This window comes from Onychostruthus taczanowskii, unplaced genomic scaffold (assembly GCF_017590055.1).
Source record: "Onychostruthus taczanowskii isolate IOZ18803 unplaced genomic scaffold, ASM1759005v1 scaffold59, whole genome shotgun sequence".
NCBI classification, from domain to species: domain Eukaryota; kingdom Metazoa; phylum Chordata; class Aves; order Passeriformes; family Passeridae; genus Onychostruthus; species Onychostruthus taczanowskii.
In genome coordinates this window covers 4,030,865-4,045,424 of record NW_024503568.1, presented here as the reverse complement: position 1 = coordinate 4,045,424, position 14,560 = coordinate 4,030,865, and the positions used below count along the sequence as shown (strand labels likewise).

The 14,560-nt window shown below is 40.7% G+C and overlaps 1 protein-coding gene across 1 annotated transcript in view; it reads left to right on the top strand.

The window, feature by feature from the left end:
- The window catches only part of SCIN (scinderin), a 47,688-nt gene that overhangs the window by 14,186 nt on the left and 18,942 nt on the right, over nucleotides 1-14,560 (top strand). Inside the window, exon 4 of the mRNA XM_041418229.1 lies at nucleotides 3,588-3,737. Coding sequence (XP_041274163.1) covers nucleotides 3,588-3,737 — 150 coding nt within the window. The remainder of the gene's footprint in view (nucleotides 1-3,587; nucleotides 3,738-14,560) is intronic.

Sequence of the window (14,560 nt, the reverse complement as noted above, 5' to 3'; positions counted from 1 at the left end):
CCCTCAGCTGTTAATTGTCTCAACATGGTAACTATATTGATACCAACATATATTAATACAGGGTATCTCTCTCAAAATTCTGTTTAAGAGGTTTAAAAAAGTAAATACTACTAGTGCAAACTTCTGAAAATAAACTGGGCTTGGTACAGGAATTACTGATGAATGAAGCCCTTTTAGTTTGAGGGGAGTGAACACTTGAAGTCTGTTTTCATTTTAATGGAAACATTTTTTTGTCAACTTGCCAATTCCAAATAAAGTTAGCAAAACAAACCTAAAAATAGTGAAGGTGTAGTACAGCTAGGAAAGTCTGAAAGTAGTGAGTGAGCTAAAGCTAAATATCTTCTTTTGCCCCTAGTTTATATATCTAAAAAATAAATACATGAATAACAAAATACAACCCAAAAGCTCATTGAGTTGTTGGATATGGTTAGATAACTAACTGACTATATTTCAGGTAAATCCAGATCTAAATATTAGCCTTCTCAAGAAGTAGCTTTAACTTCTAAAACTCTTCTGGTTTCAAATTGTTGAAAAACGAATCTGCCTAGAGGTTGAAATGGGTAGGTTATATCAGGAAGGCAAACTTGTAGGTGTTAATCTTCTTTACTGTGAGGCCTCAAAATTAGATACATTGAAAATGAGATTATTTGAGTTCAGAAAACTTAATTAAATACAAGCTCCTGAAAGCGCCTAGCACTGAATGCTTACGATATTTTAGTGATCATAGCAAATACATTACCATGTTATATATTTTGGGACATTTTCATGGCCTATGGCTGCTTATGTCCTTCTATTTGATTATGCAGTACATGAAGTTTAACTTTCAGGCTTTTAATAAAGAATAGCGTCTCTATTCCCTAGTGTTAAAAAGAAGCAGATTGTCATTTCTCTAGCTTTTAAAATCAGTATTTTTCAAATAACCATGTAAAATAGAGCTTATAAATCTTCAGATCAATAATGTTTTCAGACACTCCTTGTTGATTCAAGTGGTGGTTTATGTAGTAGAAGAAAACCTGGAACATTATTTTTAAGGAAAATAACGAAACCTGCAAATTTAAAAATCTGAAATCCATTACTGTAGATTTCTAAAGGTCCTTCTCCTTCCCCAAGCTCATTTGAAGCCTAGAGCCTGTGAACTGTAGGAGAGCTCAGTTTAGTCACTTGCTGGCTGAAGGCAGACAGGGAGAATAAACTATGAATGTGGAGTAACTTGGGTGCAGTGGGGTCTTTAGGAGATGCTAAGAAAAGAAAATGTGAATTTATTGTCCAAGAAGTAAAGGTCTTTGTACTTTGCAGTGGCAGTTCAAGTCTCACAATATCCTTTGTGGTCAGTACAGCAAAAATACTGATTTTGTAGATACAACTACTTGTTTGAAGTTCCATCACCAGTTACCAAAAAACCAAGAGAAGGTCAATCAGTACAGCTGGAGCTGTGCTGCCAATTTTTCTGAATGAGCAATCTCCACCAATTGCCACATCAACACTGAGATAAGGCAATAGCTGCCTTACCTCTTTCCCTGTTTCCTATGGGAAATAAAGAATTCCTGTTTAGTGCTGCAGTATCTCTAGTGACTCCTGTTTTCTCACATAATTGCAAATCAGCTCAATTAGTCGGATGTAGGCCAAGATGAGAATAATGCTAAGGAGTCTGTGTTGTGGAAAGCCTTCATTAATTTGGTAGAAAAGGGCTGATGCAGTGCCTGGCAATAACAAATATATTAAAAATCTGCTCAGATTGGAACGTTTTACTTTCTGCACATTCAGGTCTTTAGAAAAATGTTTCCCTAAGTATGAACAGACGTTTTGTTTTCCTGGGGAAATGTAGAAAGTTGGGTTTAAGACCTGACACCAGGTATGTCTCCAGATTCTGGATGCTTGGTAAACTGACAGTATTTAAACCAGAACTTAGAAGCAGTTTTTTAATTTAACCCTACAGTCAAGTTGCTGAAGGCGAGCTGAAAACCTCACAGCTTTCATTGCATAACATCTGCAAGTTGAAAGGGATAGAGTTCTGTGACTCTGTGGTGTAATCCTTAAAACTTTGAAGAGATGCTTTTGAAGGGGGAAGGGAGGTTGGAAGAGAGCAGTGAGATCACTAAGATCTCACTGTGGGGGGGTTTCGTGTCCACACTGGTGAAAAGTAATTGTTGGAAGTTACGAGCTCTGTTTTGTATGCAGATGCCATGAATGTTGTCTTCTAAAAATTTGCGTCTGCTAGTACGGAGAAGCTGTGCTTCATCCCTCACTTGTCTCAAACCACCCTTTCAAGTACTGTTAAAGACTAACAGTGGTCAGCAGAAATAACTTGATTTTTTTTTTTATGGAACAGATTTTCATCTCAAATCTGTCTTATACACTTGTATATACAGCATAAAACTAAGCCCAAGTAATTTATTCAGTAAGGGCTCAGATTAAAATTTGCATTGCAGATGAACACAAACCAATTGAACCTTATTAAAACTGAAAAGGACTGTGTCCCTTTATTGCTGGTCTATTTGAACTATTTGACAGAATCATGTGAAGAATCAAATTACCTTCTTCCAGGAGAAGGTGGGGGAAGCAACCAGCCAAAATGAGTAATTTCCTTGGACTGGTTCCTTCCAGCCCAGCCTCTAGCATCCCTGCAGCTTATGTTATGCCTTTCATTAGTACTTTTCATCAAGACCAAAATCTAAATTCTTTATTCTGAAATGCTTCAAGTTCGGGATGAGTAATAGGGATTGCCAAAAGTGGGGTCCCTTGGTCTGTGTGGCTGAATCAGGTGACATTTCTTAGGCTGGTTCTGGTGTCTCCCTTTCCTGAGAGATGCCCTGGGAACATGCTGCATTCTGCAAAAGGTCAGCAAATAAAATCTGGATTGAAAGGTCTAACTGTGCTTTAGTAACACATACAATCTGGATCTTACTGGAGATTTTGAAATGAGTTTGTTTCTTGACACAGGTGAGTACCAGCACTGCAGAAGTACCACAGAAGAGGAACTGACATGTATAAAAATCGTAGTAGCAAATTTAGGAGTTCCTGGTTCTTTAATTAGCTAAAGCCCTATATGTAATTGGGATAAAACTCAGTCAAACCAAAATTCTGACTATTCTGAGCTCTAGTGATCTCCTAGTTATGTGGAAGCTAAATTATATTATGTAAATATCTTGCATATTACAGCATCACAGAATGAAATAGGTTGGAAAAAACCTCTGAGATCACTGAGTCCAGCCTTTGACTGAACACCATCTTGTCAACAAGACCACAGCACTAAATGCCCCATCCTGTCTTTTCTTAAACACCTCCAAGGGTGTGACTCCACCACCTCCCTGGGCAGCTCACTCCAATGTTTATTCACCTTTTCCATGAAGAAATTTCTTCTAATATCCAACCTAAATCTCTCCTGGTGCAGTTCAAGACTAGGGCATTGATACTGCAAGTATCTATGTGACTGAGCAACTCTCTTCTAGAACGTACTTCTGAAAGATGTAGATTCACTGATGTTCTGGTGGTTTAGATCTAATAGGATAATTATTAATGAAATTAATTGTATAATTTTGCTGTGTTGAATCCTATTGCTAAAGTGTGTGTCCTTTTCATTATTTCAGGAGATCTATCAGTGGTGTGGCTCATCATGCAATAAGTACGAGAGGCTGAAGGCTACACAGGTTGCTGTTGGCATTCGGGACAACGAACGAAATGGAAGGTCCAAATTAATTACTGTGGAAGAAGGGAGTGAGCCAGACCGGCTCATAGAGGTATTGTGATGTGCAAACCTGTTGCTGACATAGCTGTGAATAAAAAGTTTTTGCACCTCAGCAGCTAAATCAGATTGGGCTGATGTTAGGAGTGATGCTAGATAAAGGGTGTAGTAGGCCAGTTTATACCTTTTCCTTCCTTCCTTATCCAGGCAGTGTTACGTTAATTGGGCATTACAGTCTGAGATAATTGATCATCTGAGAATACTTTTACAAGAACAAATGTTTGCTTTATTGAGTTTGCTGTACAGTGACTGAATTAACACTGTGGCTCACACCAGAGCACACCATCAGCTCTGTGTAAGGAAGGAACATCCATGTGGGACAGCACCAAACAATGAAAGATACAGAATTACTGTGTGTAGAAAGTAAAATAATGTGGCAAATTGTTTATTGATTTGGTTAGGGGCCAAGCACACTGCTTTGCATACTTCTGCTTCTATTTCAAGATCCTAGGCCCCTGGCCTCTAGTAACCCCAGTGAGCCCCTTCCTCATATGTTTGGAAAGTTTAACAATTTGTTTAAAATCCCCAGATTTCAGATATCGTAACTGAGCTGATCAAAGTAGAGTGGGAGAAAAATTCCCAAATTATGGATTTTTCAGATCTTGAAAAATTAACAAACACCCATGTGTTGTTACAGGTGGTCTACTAATAAAAGCATTGGCACTTGGTATTTGTGTCTTAAATAAAGCTCTTCCATTCATTCTCTAAAGAGAAGGAAGAGGGAAGCAAGCAGTCCTTCAATAAAATGGAATATGTGCAGCTAGGACATTGTCTTGCACTCCATATTAGGTTCAGGAAGTAAAGCTAATGGTGCATGCAGGAGTGCAGTTATTTTTTGTGTTGCTTTCATTCAGTGTGGTCATATGCAGCATAACTGGTTACTGCCTGAGAGCAAAACAGGTGCTGAGCCACCAGCCCGTGGCCGTGCTGGCTGTGGGGACCCCTTTGGGTGGACTGTCCATATCCTTGCAAAGACCTTTTCTGCTGTGGGTGTGAGTACAGATGTGGCTGTGCTCAGAAGGAGGGGAGGTGGCACACAGTGTACTGGAGGTTTTTGAAGAGGGAAAAAATCCAAGCAAACAATCCTCTGACTGTTTTTTAACTTCCTTGTACAGACTTTCCACACTGGCTCTGATGTGGCACATATTTAACATGTATAACTCTTTTGAAAAGAGCACAGATTGACAATTGGAGAGCAACCTCCTGTTCCTGATTTGAATCACAGCATTGGGTTGCATCCTGCTGCAGCTGTGTCTGGATGGCACTGGGACCCTGCCCTGGCCACGGCTGCTGCTGCCAAGCCCATCCTGGGGTTACCTCTGGAGGCTTGAACAGAGCTTCTGGTACACTCATGAGTGACTTGGGAGCATTGATCAGAACAGCTCCCTTTGCTTCTTTTGTGGTGCAGGTGCAGATAGGTTGGACTTTTGTGCTACCCCAATGAGGGTACGGGCCAGCTGCAGGCTGCTTCCCTGTCATCCCCCTCCATAGGCTCTGAGGGGAAGGGATATGCTGCTCTTGCCCCTGCACCTCTTTGCCAGACTTCCATTTGTGTGCAACTGTTGTTTTGTAGCAACCTTGACACATGAGTAAGAGCAGGAAAACACCAAGGTGGCATTTTTATCCTGTACTGCATTGTTATTGTATCAGGGAATAAATTTTTTCTTCATTTGCACAGCAGTGTATGAAGAAGTTTCTGCTTTTCTTTTAGGATTCTGAATATGGAGGGAACAGAAATGGGTAGTTCAAGGCAATTAGATTAACTGCTTTTATTGCTGCCACTGTGATGAGCCCAGTTTGAGTGAGTGTGTCTGCAGGGTTTATTTTCTCTTCTGCATCGTGCTAGCCTTGTTTTATAAGTGCTGGTTCCATAACACAGTCTGCAGCTCAGTTGTGGCTGTCCCAGTCCGCTCTGAAATGTGCTGCTAAGAAGTCAGGAGGGTAGTTAACCTCACAAACATGTAAAATTTATTAATCCTTACTCCTGCTCAAATTGTTTCCAGTTCCTAGTACTCTTTGTTTAGATTTCTCCTTCCTTCCACAAAATTGTCTCTTAACTTGCTGTTATACTCTCCCAGGCTAACTGCTGTTGAGCTAACATTGTGTTTGTTTCTTCCCTCTACATCAGGATGGGTGGATCTTTGGCATCTCCAGCTTTCTTAGAAAAAGCTTGATTTATTTTCTAGGGAAAAGAATTACATACTTTAAATATTCATTTTGTCATCCAGTACGCCACTGAAATCAGAAGGAGATTTCCTAAAATTATCTCCTCTGACAAATGTCAGGAATGATTCCTCTTCCTGTGAGCTAGAAATCTGTTTCCATATTAGTGGCCAAACTTGGTCATGCAGTGCCAGTAGAAGCTTCAGGCAGGGGCTTGCATACCCACCATGAGTATCAGCAGAAAGAGCCAGTACTGATCTCATTCCTGCTCCATAAGCACAGAGCTGTGACTCCCTACAGAAAAGCAGGACTTCTGTGCCTGCACCCCACCACAAAGGCAAGACACAGGCTGGCTGAACTAGCCCTGCCACGCTTCTGTCCTGCTGCAGGATTAGCAGAGGCAGCAGTGCTGTGATGAGGAGATGTTTCCCAGCCAGCCCACTGTCCTGCTGGGAGCTGTGGTGCTGTGGGTGAGGTGAACTTGTCTGATAAGGGCAGTTACTGCTCCCAGCTACCGTTTTTAACAGTGGGAACAGGCTGCACTGCCCCAGTTGGCCCATGGGAGAGAACTGTCTGGAGCTGCTCTAGGACTGGATGAATTGCTGTGGCAGACCAGCAAGACACAGCTCACTTGCCCTGGGAAAGGAGCATTACTAGAACCTGGGTATGTGAGCAGTTTTGACAGCAGCAAGCCCTTTTTCATCTGCCACCACAGGCCACACAGTGACCATCCTGTGCTTGCACTCTGGAAACAGTCTGACAGACACTCTGGAAAGCTCAGACTTGCAGCAGGTGTGCAGCAGTTCTCACGTGATGCTTCAGGGATCACTAGAACTCTGACTGTGAAGACAAGGCAGAAGCTTTCTGTGCATGCACATCAGAGATATTTATGTATCTGGCTTCACCTCCATGTTTGGAAGATGGCCGGTTTAAAGAAGCAGTGTTGTATAGGGTTGCTACCTTGGAAAACTAAAAAAGAAACAGACCACCTTGGACAAATTGCTGCTGTTGCTGTGACTGGCCACCAGTCTAAACAGAACATTAAAAAATCACCAGATGCCAACTCTGTGCTGCTTTTCACATGTAAACAGCTGAATAGTTACCCATTCTGCTGAATCTTACACTTGAATGTTGGAATTGTGTTACAGAAATTTTTTTTTACTTCCATGGGACCAATCCAAAACCAGATCTTAGCAATGCTTGACACAGTGTGGTAGCTGCTGCCTGTGCTGACACTGATACTTATCCTTCTCACTGCTTGCAGTGGTAAGCAGAGATCTCACAGCACTACTTTTAGTTGCCCAAAAGATCACTGAGGACTGAGAGCAGGCAAAGTAATTGGAAGGCATGCTCAGGACAGGCAATTTTCTGCTCTAATTTTGAAGAGATGACAAAATTGGAGAAGTTGTATTTTAAAAAGTTTCCCATAATGTTGTTATTTAATATTGTGGAGTAATGGCAAACTAGAAAAACAAGTAATCAGAAATTAGTGTATTTGTGAAGTTTTCTAGTCAGCCAGCAAGCTAAACATGCTTGTAGTAATACAGGAAGCATAGAAGCGTTCAGTTCTGAGTCACTCAAGGAAAAGGCACCTAATCCTCCATTTTTTGTGCAGCAATCCCTTGATCTGGCATCATAATTCTAGAGATGAAGTAGAGAGGAGGGGAAAGTCTTAGCATATTTGTTTTCCTCTATTGTGTAATTTGAAATATTAGACACCCTAAAATATGTTTATGTTGACAGTACTTTCTCTCTACATAGACTCATCTCTCTGTGGTACATTTCAAGTACGTTGGGCAGCTGTGTCAGTCTGCAGGGTATAAGAGCCAATGAAAAAGTAGGATAGACTGAGTTCTACCTAAACTAAATGTTAAGCCTGCATCTGCCCCCTCTACTTGATATGTCATGTTCAGCTAACGCTTTTCAAGATGCTTCTGTTTTCTCTGAGCCTGATTCATAGAATTTATTGTTCCCTTACACGACTCCCTTAAAACTGCAACTCTTGATACTATATGATTGCTGTGGGTTTTACTGCTGAGACTTTTTGTTGTGGTTTTGTAAAGGTTTTTGATTTTCATGACTGAAAACAATGAAACCAGAGAAATGTGACAGCTGGGGTTCAAAACCACAAGAAAATGAATCATCTTGTTAGCATGCATCTTTGGAATCACTCCTCTGCCTTTAAACATAAAGCTCTGCCACTTTTATGTACTCAGCATTTGCAGTAGTCATGTGCCTGTTTTTGTCAGCATTCTAGAGCCCTTATGAACAGGTGCAAAAATCTCATAAAATACTTGTGTAAAGATTCAGCTGGTGTAAATACCGAGCAACAGGGAGACCTCTTCCTCCTTGCTGGTAAAGCAGCCTTTCTTCTCCCTGCTTTTTCTTTAAAGCCCCTAAGCAATGGTTAAACATGAGAATTGCTGAGTGCCATTGTATTCAGTGATTATTGTTTTTGCCGATGGTGTGAATAAATACTACAGTGAATGGTCTGATCATATTACAGCCAGTCACACCTTCCTACCTTTGTAGCTGGAAAGGGACTGGCAGCACTGTGCAGTGCTAACTCAGCCCTGTGAATAGAATCCCAAGTGCACAGACAATAAAGAGATTGCATTGCAAATGCAAATTACAGAGGCTCTAGACTCTAAAGACCCAAATAATGCAAACATGTTGAAAACATGAAGCTCCAGTAGTCCTTGAATTAATTGGATATATGTCTGCCCATATGGAGAGAAGAGCAGGATCACTTCTTCCTTTCTTATTAAATTCAAGCCCTTAAAAATTATTTATTACAAATGAAAGATAATTTCCAAGGACAGCATGGAGAACAGTGAGGTAGCTGGGGAGAAGTGAGGCTTGCCTTGACATGTAAGTGGGTGTGAGAGTGCAAGGACATGTTGCTCTGAAGGAGCTGTGCAGGTTCCTGCAGTCCCTGGCCTGTCACATGGATCCTTACGTAAGGCTGGAAGAGCAGCACGTGCCCCACTGGTGAAGATACCGGTTTGGTACCTGCTCCTTTCCCAGAGCCAGCAAGAGCAGGATCTGTCATCACAGCTCTGCAAAAGCAAAAAACTGCCCTTGTACTCTCAACATTTGTGTTCCTTCTTGTTCCCTTGCTTTTGGTTGTATTATGAGCTCAAGTCATGCTAAGGGCAGGTTGGTTTGTTTTGAATACAGAGGAGTGAAGGAACAGTGGAATGGGTGATGCAAGAGGAGGAAGAGGGGTAACTTTTTAGAACAGTACTCTATTCTAACTTTCTGTGGACTACAAATTCCAGGCATTTGTTAGGGATTAAACAATTGTTTAATCATGTAGCTTGTACGCAGTTTTAATCAAATGGTCCATGTTCATCAACTCTGAACTGCATGTAACTCTCAGGCTCAGCCTGATCTGTTCGCAACCAAAAAAATGCCCAGTGTGAAAAGTAATGAAGTCCTATCTATGGCTTTGGAAATATGTAAAGCAAAGTAATGTCTTTTATTATCTAAATTGAGACAACTGGAAAAAATAGACATTATTGCAAGGGATTTAGTGAAATAAATACTAGAAAGGAATTTCAGTCCCAGGGTAGAGGCAATATTGAACAGTCACGTACAAAGGAAAATTAATGCATTGAGAGAGGGATGAGAACAATGGAAGTTGTACCAGACCCCAGTGCAGCCTTAGTAACCCAGGCACACAGAGCAGTCAACTGCATTTTAATGAGAATACAAAGACTTAAGAAAGCTGATGTGCAGAAAATAGCAGAACTACTAGATGTCGTTTCTATTAGTAGTTGTATTGGCTACTCAAATGAACAGACAGCTTTCCCAGGCTGCTTTGAAATTATGGGTCAAATTTACCCCCCAGGAACAGGAATATGCTGCTTCACTGGAGTGATTTTGGGTATAGGTAGGTGCCAGTTAGAATTTGGGTCCTGTCATTTTGATCAGTTTGTTGAATACAACTCAAAATAGTCCAGGAGAATAAACCTGCAGGGATAAAAATCTTACACATGACTGTGCGCCTTTCATAGCAACACCTGTTCAGTCTGAGGAGTGGCAGTTCACCAAACATTCCAGTGTTTAATTAAGCTTTATGATGGCTGTGAAAATGGGTACAAAGTGCAAACCCCTTGCCCTTCAGGGTGCCAGTTTCAAACTGTCAAAACCAGGAGTTCTTTACAGTATTGGAGCCTGTCTCCTTCATTAAGGACAGTCCCTTTTCTTGATGCAAATTTACATTTAAATGACTAAAATACACAACTCAGACAAAAACTTGCATGGCCTGGGTTCCAGTACATCTTAGCTGCTTTGCACCAGCTGAGCATTTGGCACAGCGTTTTTCCCAGACCCATGTAGAAGATCAAGAGGAGTTTGGCCAGAGAATGGCAGAAGCTGGTAAGGAGGAATCTTCCTAAAGGTTGGGAGTTTCCCATAGTATTCTTCAAGCTGCAGTTTTCAGTCTTGGCTGCCTGAAGCCAGGTACTTAAATGACAGGGAACTGAATAGGAGCTGCAGGTGCCAAACACATCTGTAAACCAGGCTTCTAATTAAGTCTCTAAATATGGATTTCAATGCCTGCATTAGAAATTTAATTTCAGAAAAAAAATGTTCAGGTGTATCATACTGCATGGCATGAGCTAAATTCTTTATGAACAACTCTATTAGCAGGTGGTTGAAAACCTAATTTTTTATGCTGGGAAAGTTGCTTCTAAACTAGGTATTCTAGGGAATTTCTAAGATCTTAATGATTTTCTAGAAGTGCTTGTGATCAAATGTGTCTCGTTTGCATTCTTGTGGATGAGAAAACTACTCATCTTTGTTATGTTTCCTTCTTTAGCAGCTGCAGCGCTTGCAGGGCTAGCACATAAGTCAATTATAATCTCATAATTACATGTTAGAATATGAATAGAGTTTGTAATGGCTTTTTTCCTTTCTGTGCTATACTATCGAGAAATCTATTGGTGAAAAGGTATTATAATTTTCACTTATTAAATGAGCATAATTAAGAGAAGGCCAAAGACAAGAGATGTTAGCACTTATCTCCACATGGGATTGTTAGCTCTTATTTCAAGGTACTTCCTTGCAGCGGGGGAATTTCATGGAGAAGACCTGAAAGGGTAGATTTTCTTTGCGGTATAAAAAGCTCTGAAATAGTTTCTTCCTGGAATCCTGCATCTCCCTAACAGAAATGCACCTTGAAGGGTTTTGTTTTTTACTGGTTTTTTTTTTCCTGTAGGTTTGTCTCCTCCCAGCCCCTTGGAGAGCACCTGGGATCTGTGTGCAAGGTTGCCTTTGAATTTTCCTTAGTGAGAGTTCTGTAGTGCAGGAAGAGCTCAGGGAGGAGAAACTTTGTAATAGTTTTGTTGGGTTTTTTAAAAGTACTCCACATGTGCACAGATTGCTGTTCCCCATCCAGGCCATGTAAAACTGGAATAAGAGTCCTCTCATATTTGGGCCAGAATGAAGCACAGCTGTACAGAAGAAAGCATCCCATGTGTTGGGGGATCAGTTCATTATTTTCACCACTGCAGTGTGTGATGCTGAAGAAATCTGTAAATATAATTATTGCAGGTACTTCAGAGCAGGCTATGTTAGGACAGGTCTTCTGCTTACACAACTGTAACTTTGTACTGTCTGGCTTTACCTTTAAAAATAAAAGATAGGTAAACTAAGATGGATTTAAATACTGCAATAATGAGTGCAGCAGCTTCTAACTCTGAAGAACTGTAAATCATAGCTGAACATTTTGGCTCCTTTACACAGAATTTTAGGACATGTAGGAACTTAAAGACATAAATCATTTAGTGGAGGGCACCTAAACTAGCAGGAGGAAATTATTTTCAAAGAGCTAAGCAGGATATATCTCCTAGACAACCAGGTGAAAGGAACTTTCTTGCTCTCTCTGTGCTAATAAATATTTAATTTATTTCAAGCATCAGCAGGAGTCATTAGAGAATATCTGTCAAAATACTCTCTGAATTGCTTTCTTAAACATTAGAGCCCAGTCTGTGCTCTGTCTTGGACCAAAGAGTTTGGTTTCCTACCAGGGAGGATCCCCTGGCATATGTGGTCTGTTTGCTGTATGGGACTGGAAACGCTGAGCCTGTGAATACAGCCAGCGTTGCTCTCCAAAAATATTCCAATGCCTTGAGTAGCTTTTTCCATCTTCCCCACTGATGGTCTATGTGCTGAAACACCTTGCTGCAGCTCCTCTCTCACCCTGATGTGCTGTGTGTCACAGCTGCCTGCTGCTCTTCCAACTGCTGTGCATCCCTGGGGAACACTGATTTCCTGGCAGGGTCTCTGCCTGCCAATCGTGGGCTGCTGCCTCCAGCTCGAGCTTTATGGAGTGTTAGCTGCTCTCTTTTCACTCCCATATTGGTATGGTCCAGCCACAGCCTTGGGACCAGCTGCAAAACTGGAGGCACTTAAAGAATGAAAAGCTGAGTGTTGTGGATTTTGTCAGATAAATATTCTTTATGGCTGAGGCTCCCTGTTGGCATTAGTTACTGATTTATTTCATTATTATCCAACACATAAGCATGCACTGTCACGTAGCACATAAGATATTTTATCTACAAGGCCTTCAAACAGAGATCTGCAAAGCTGCAAAGGCTTCAGTGTGTATCTCAATTTATGTTCCAATAAAGCAGGAAAAATGGGAAACTCAAGTACATGTGTGAGTGTCTACAGGCTTTGGGTCCCGTATTTAATACTACTTCTGGTATCAGAGGATGATGTCAACAAAGGAGTGAGATTAAAAATTTAGGAAGAAAGAATTAGTATAAATGCAAAAAGATGTGGAGGTGATTGTCTAGTTCATTTTTAATTATGCTGCAGTTTGGCAGGTGCTGAATAGCTCAATTCCCTGTGTTCCTTCAGCAGCAGTAATGATTAGAAAAAGACTGCTGCATTTCATAGTTACTGCCTTTCACCCTCCTGGTTTCTTTGGCACAGGATCATTGTTCATCTTGGAGACATCCTAAAAGCCAGATATTTGAAGATAATGTAGGCTGGGGATTTCCTCATTTCATGCACACCCAGTCTTCAAGTAAATAACTAGCTTAGATACTGCCAGCTGTGCAGTGCCAGCAGGACAGAAAGCCGCCTGTTCTACCTTGCAGCCAAACTATCAAAAAAAAAAAAAAAAAAAAAAAAATCAAACTTGTACTCTCAAGACTGATCTAGACACCTTTTTGTGAACATGTTATCCATGGCCAGTTTCAGAGAACAGACAATGTTAGAATATTCTTATCATGTGAGTAAAGGCTTTATATTCACATTATCCCAGACAGATATGCGAAGTTGCAAATATTTTATTAAAAGCTGCCAAAGCCTAATGCCCTATTTTTAAGCAGTTAAGCACAAAGCTTTGAAAAAATTATGATTTGCATTTGAAATTCCTGAGACAAACTGGCTAAAAATGTAGGCCATAATTTGTGCATCAAAAGTGCCATGAGCAGCTGATGTGTTTTGCTGTTTTATAGCAATCTGAAGTCCCACAGAACAGATTTAGACCTTAATGCCAGAAAGTCCTTTTGATAAATTACATGGTAAATGCCCAGAAACTAACAGCATGCCAGAATTATATGTTAACATAAACCATCCTTTTGCCCATTTCTCAGTGCATTATGGCTGTTTCTATCTTATTTTCATTCTGTGTTCAGGAGGGTGGGAGGTTGCCCGCTCAAGGTGAGCATGTAATGAGATCTGTTGTTGCTGGAATTGCTAGTGAGAGACCATTTCAGGCAGAAACCCAGTGAGCAGTTCAGTGAAGGGATAAGTTTTTCCTGTTGGGAGTGTAATTTTTTGTAAGACAATGCATATTTGTTCAAATTGATGGGAAGAGTTCCAGGTTACAATAACCAGTAAAATAAGCCTATTTGGTTATTCATTATCTGACAAGTGTCAAAAGTCATTTTTGTCTGGTGCAGAATGTCCTCAGTAGTGGTTGTGCTCTGTCAGAGGAACCAGTAACCCCAAACAATTAGAAGTTAAACTGTGGCTATTTACTTCAGCAGAGAGGCCCTAAAGCCACCTTTGCCTGAAAATCCTCTGTGCTGGTACCCAGGGTCAGCCAGGTGGTTACTAGCCTGCGTCATGGTCAACCCTTCCTTTCTCTGATGGATTTTTTTTCCTGCTTAAGTACCTATTTGAGAGAATACTTACTTCAGAGAGATGTTCCTTGTAATATTCTTCTCTGCTTTGAAGGTTAATAGAAATCTAAACCTTTATCTACCAATGAGCTCATACTGTGGCTGTTTTTCAGACCTGTAGTCCTGTACAGTGGCTTTATTCTCTGCCACAACCTACACGTGTACCTTGAATTTGTGGACCAGGACATACTTGCATGTGTCAAAGCATAGAGGAAAGTAAATTATGAGCTACTACCCGGACTCTTTTCCAGAAGTATTAAGTAATAAAATGTCATTTAGGCAGCTTTAAGCTGTGTCAATTTCTTGCTTTTCTTTCTACTGCTGTTAGCATATAAAGGTGGGAGTTTGAGTGGTTTTGAGATCTGATCTTCAGGATCACAGCCACAACAAACAGTTCAATTTCAGACCCAGAAACCTAACCCAAAGTGTGTATATGAAGAAGAAAATCAAACACAATGCTAGTGTACACAAGTTAAACTGTATAAAACTGGTTTTCTTTCTTAATTGACCT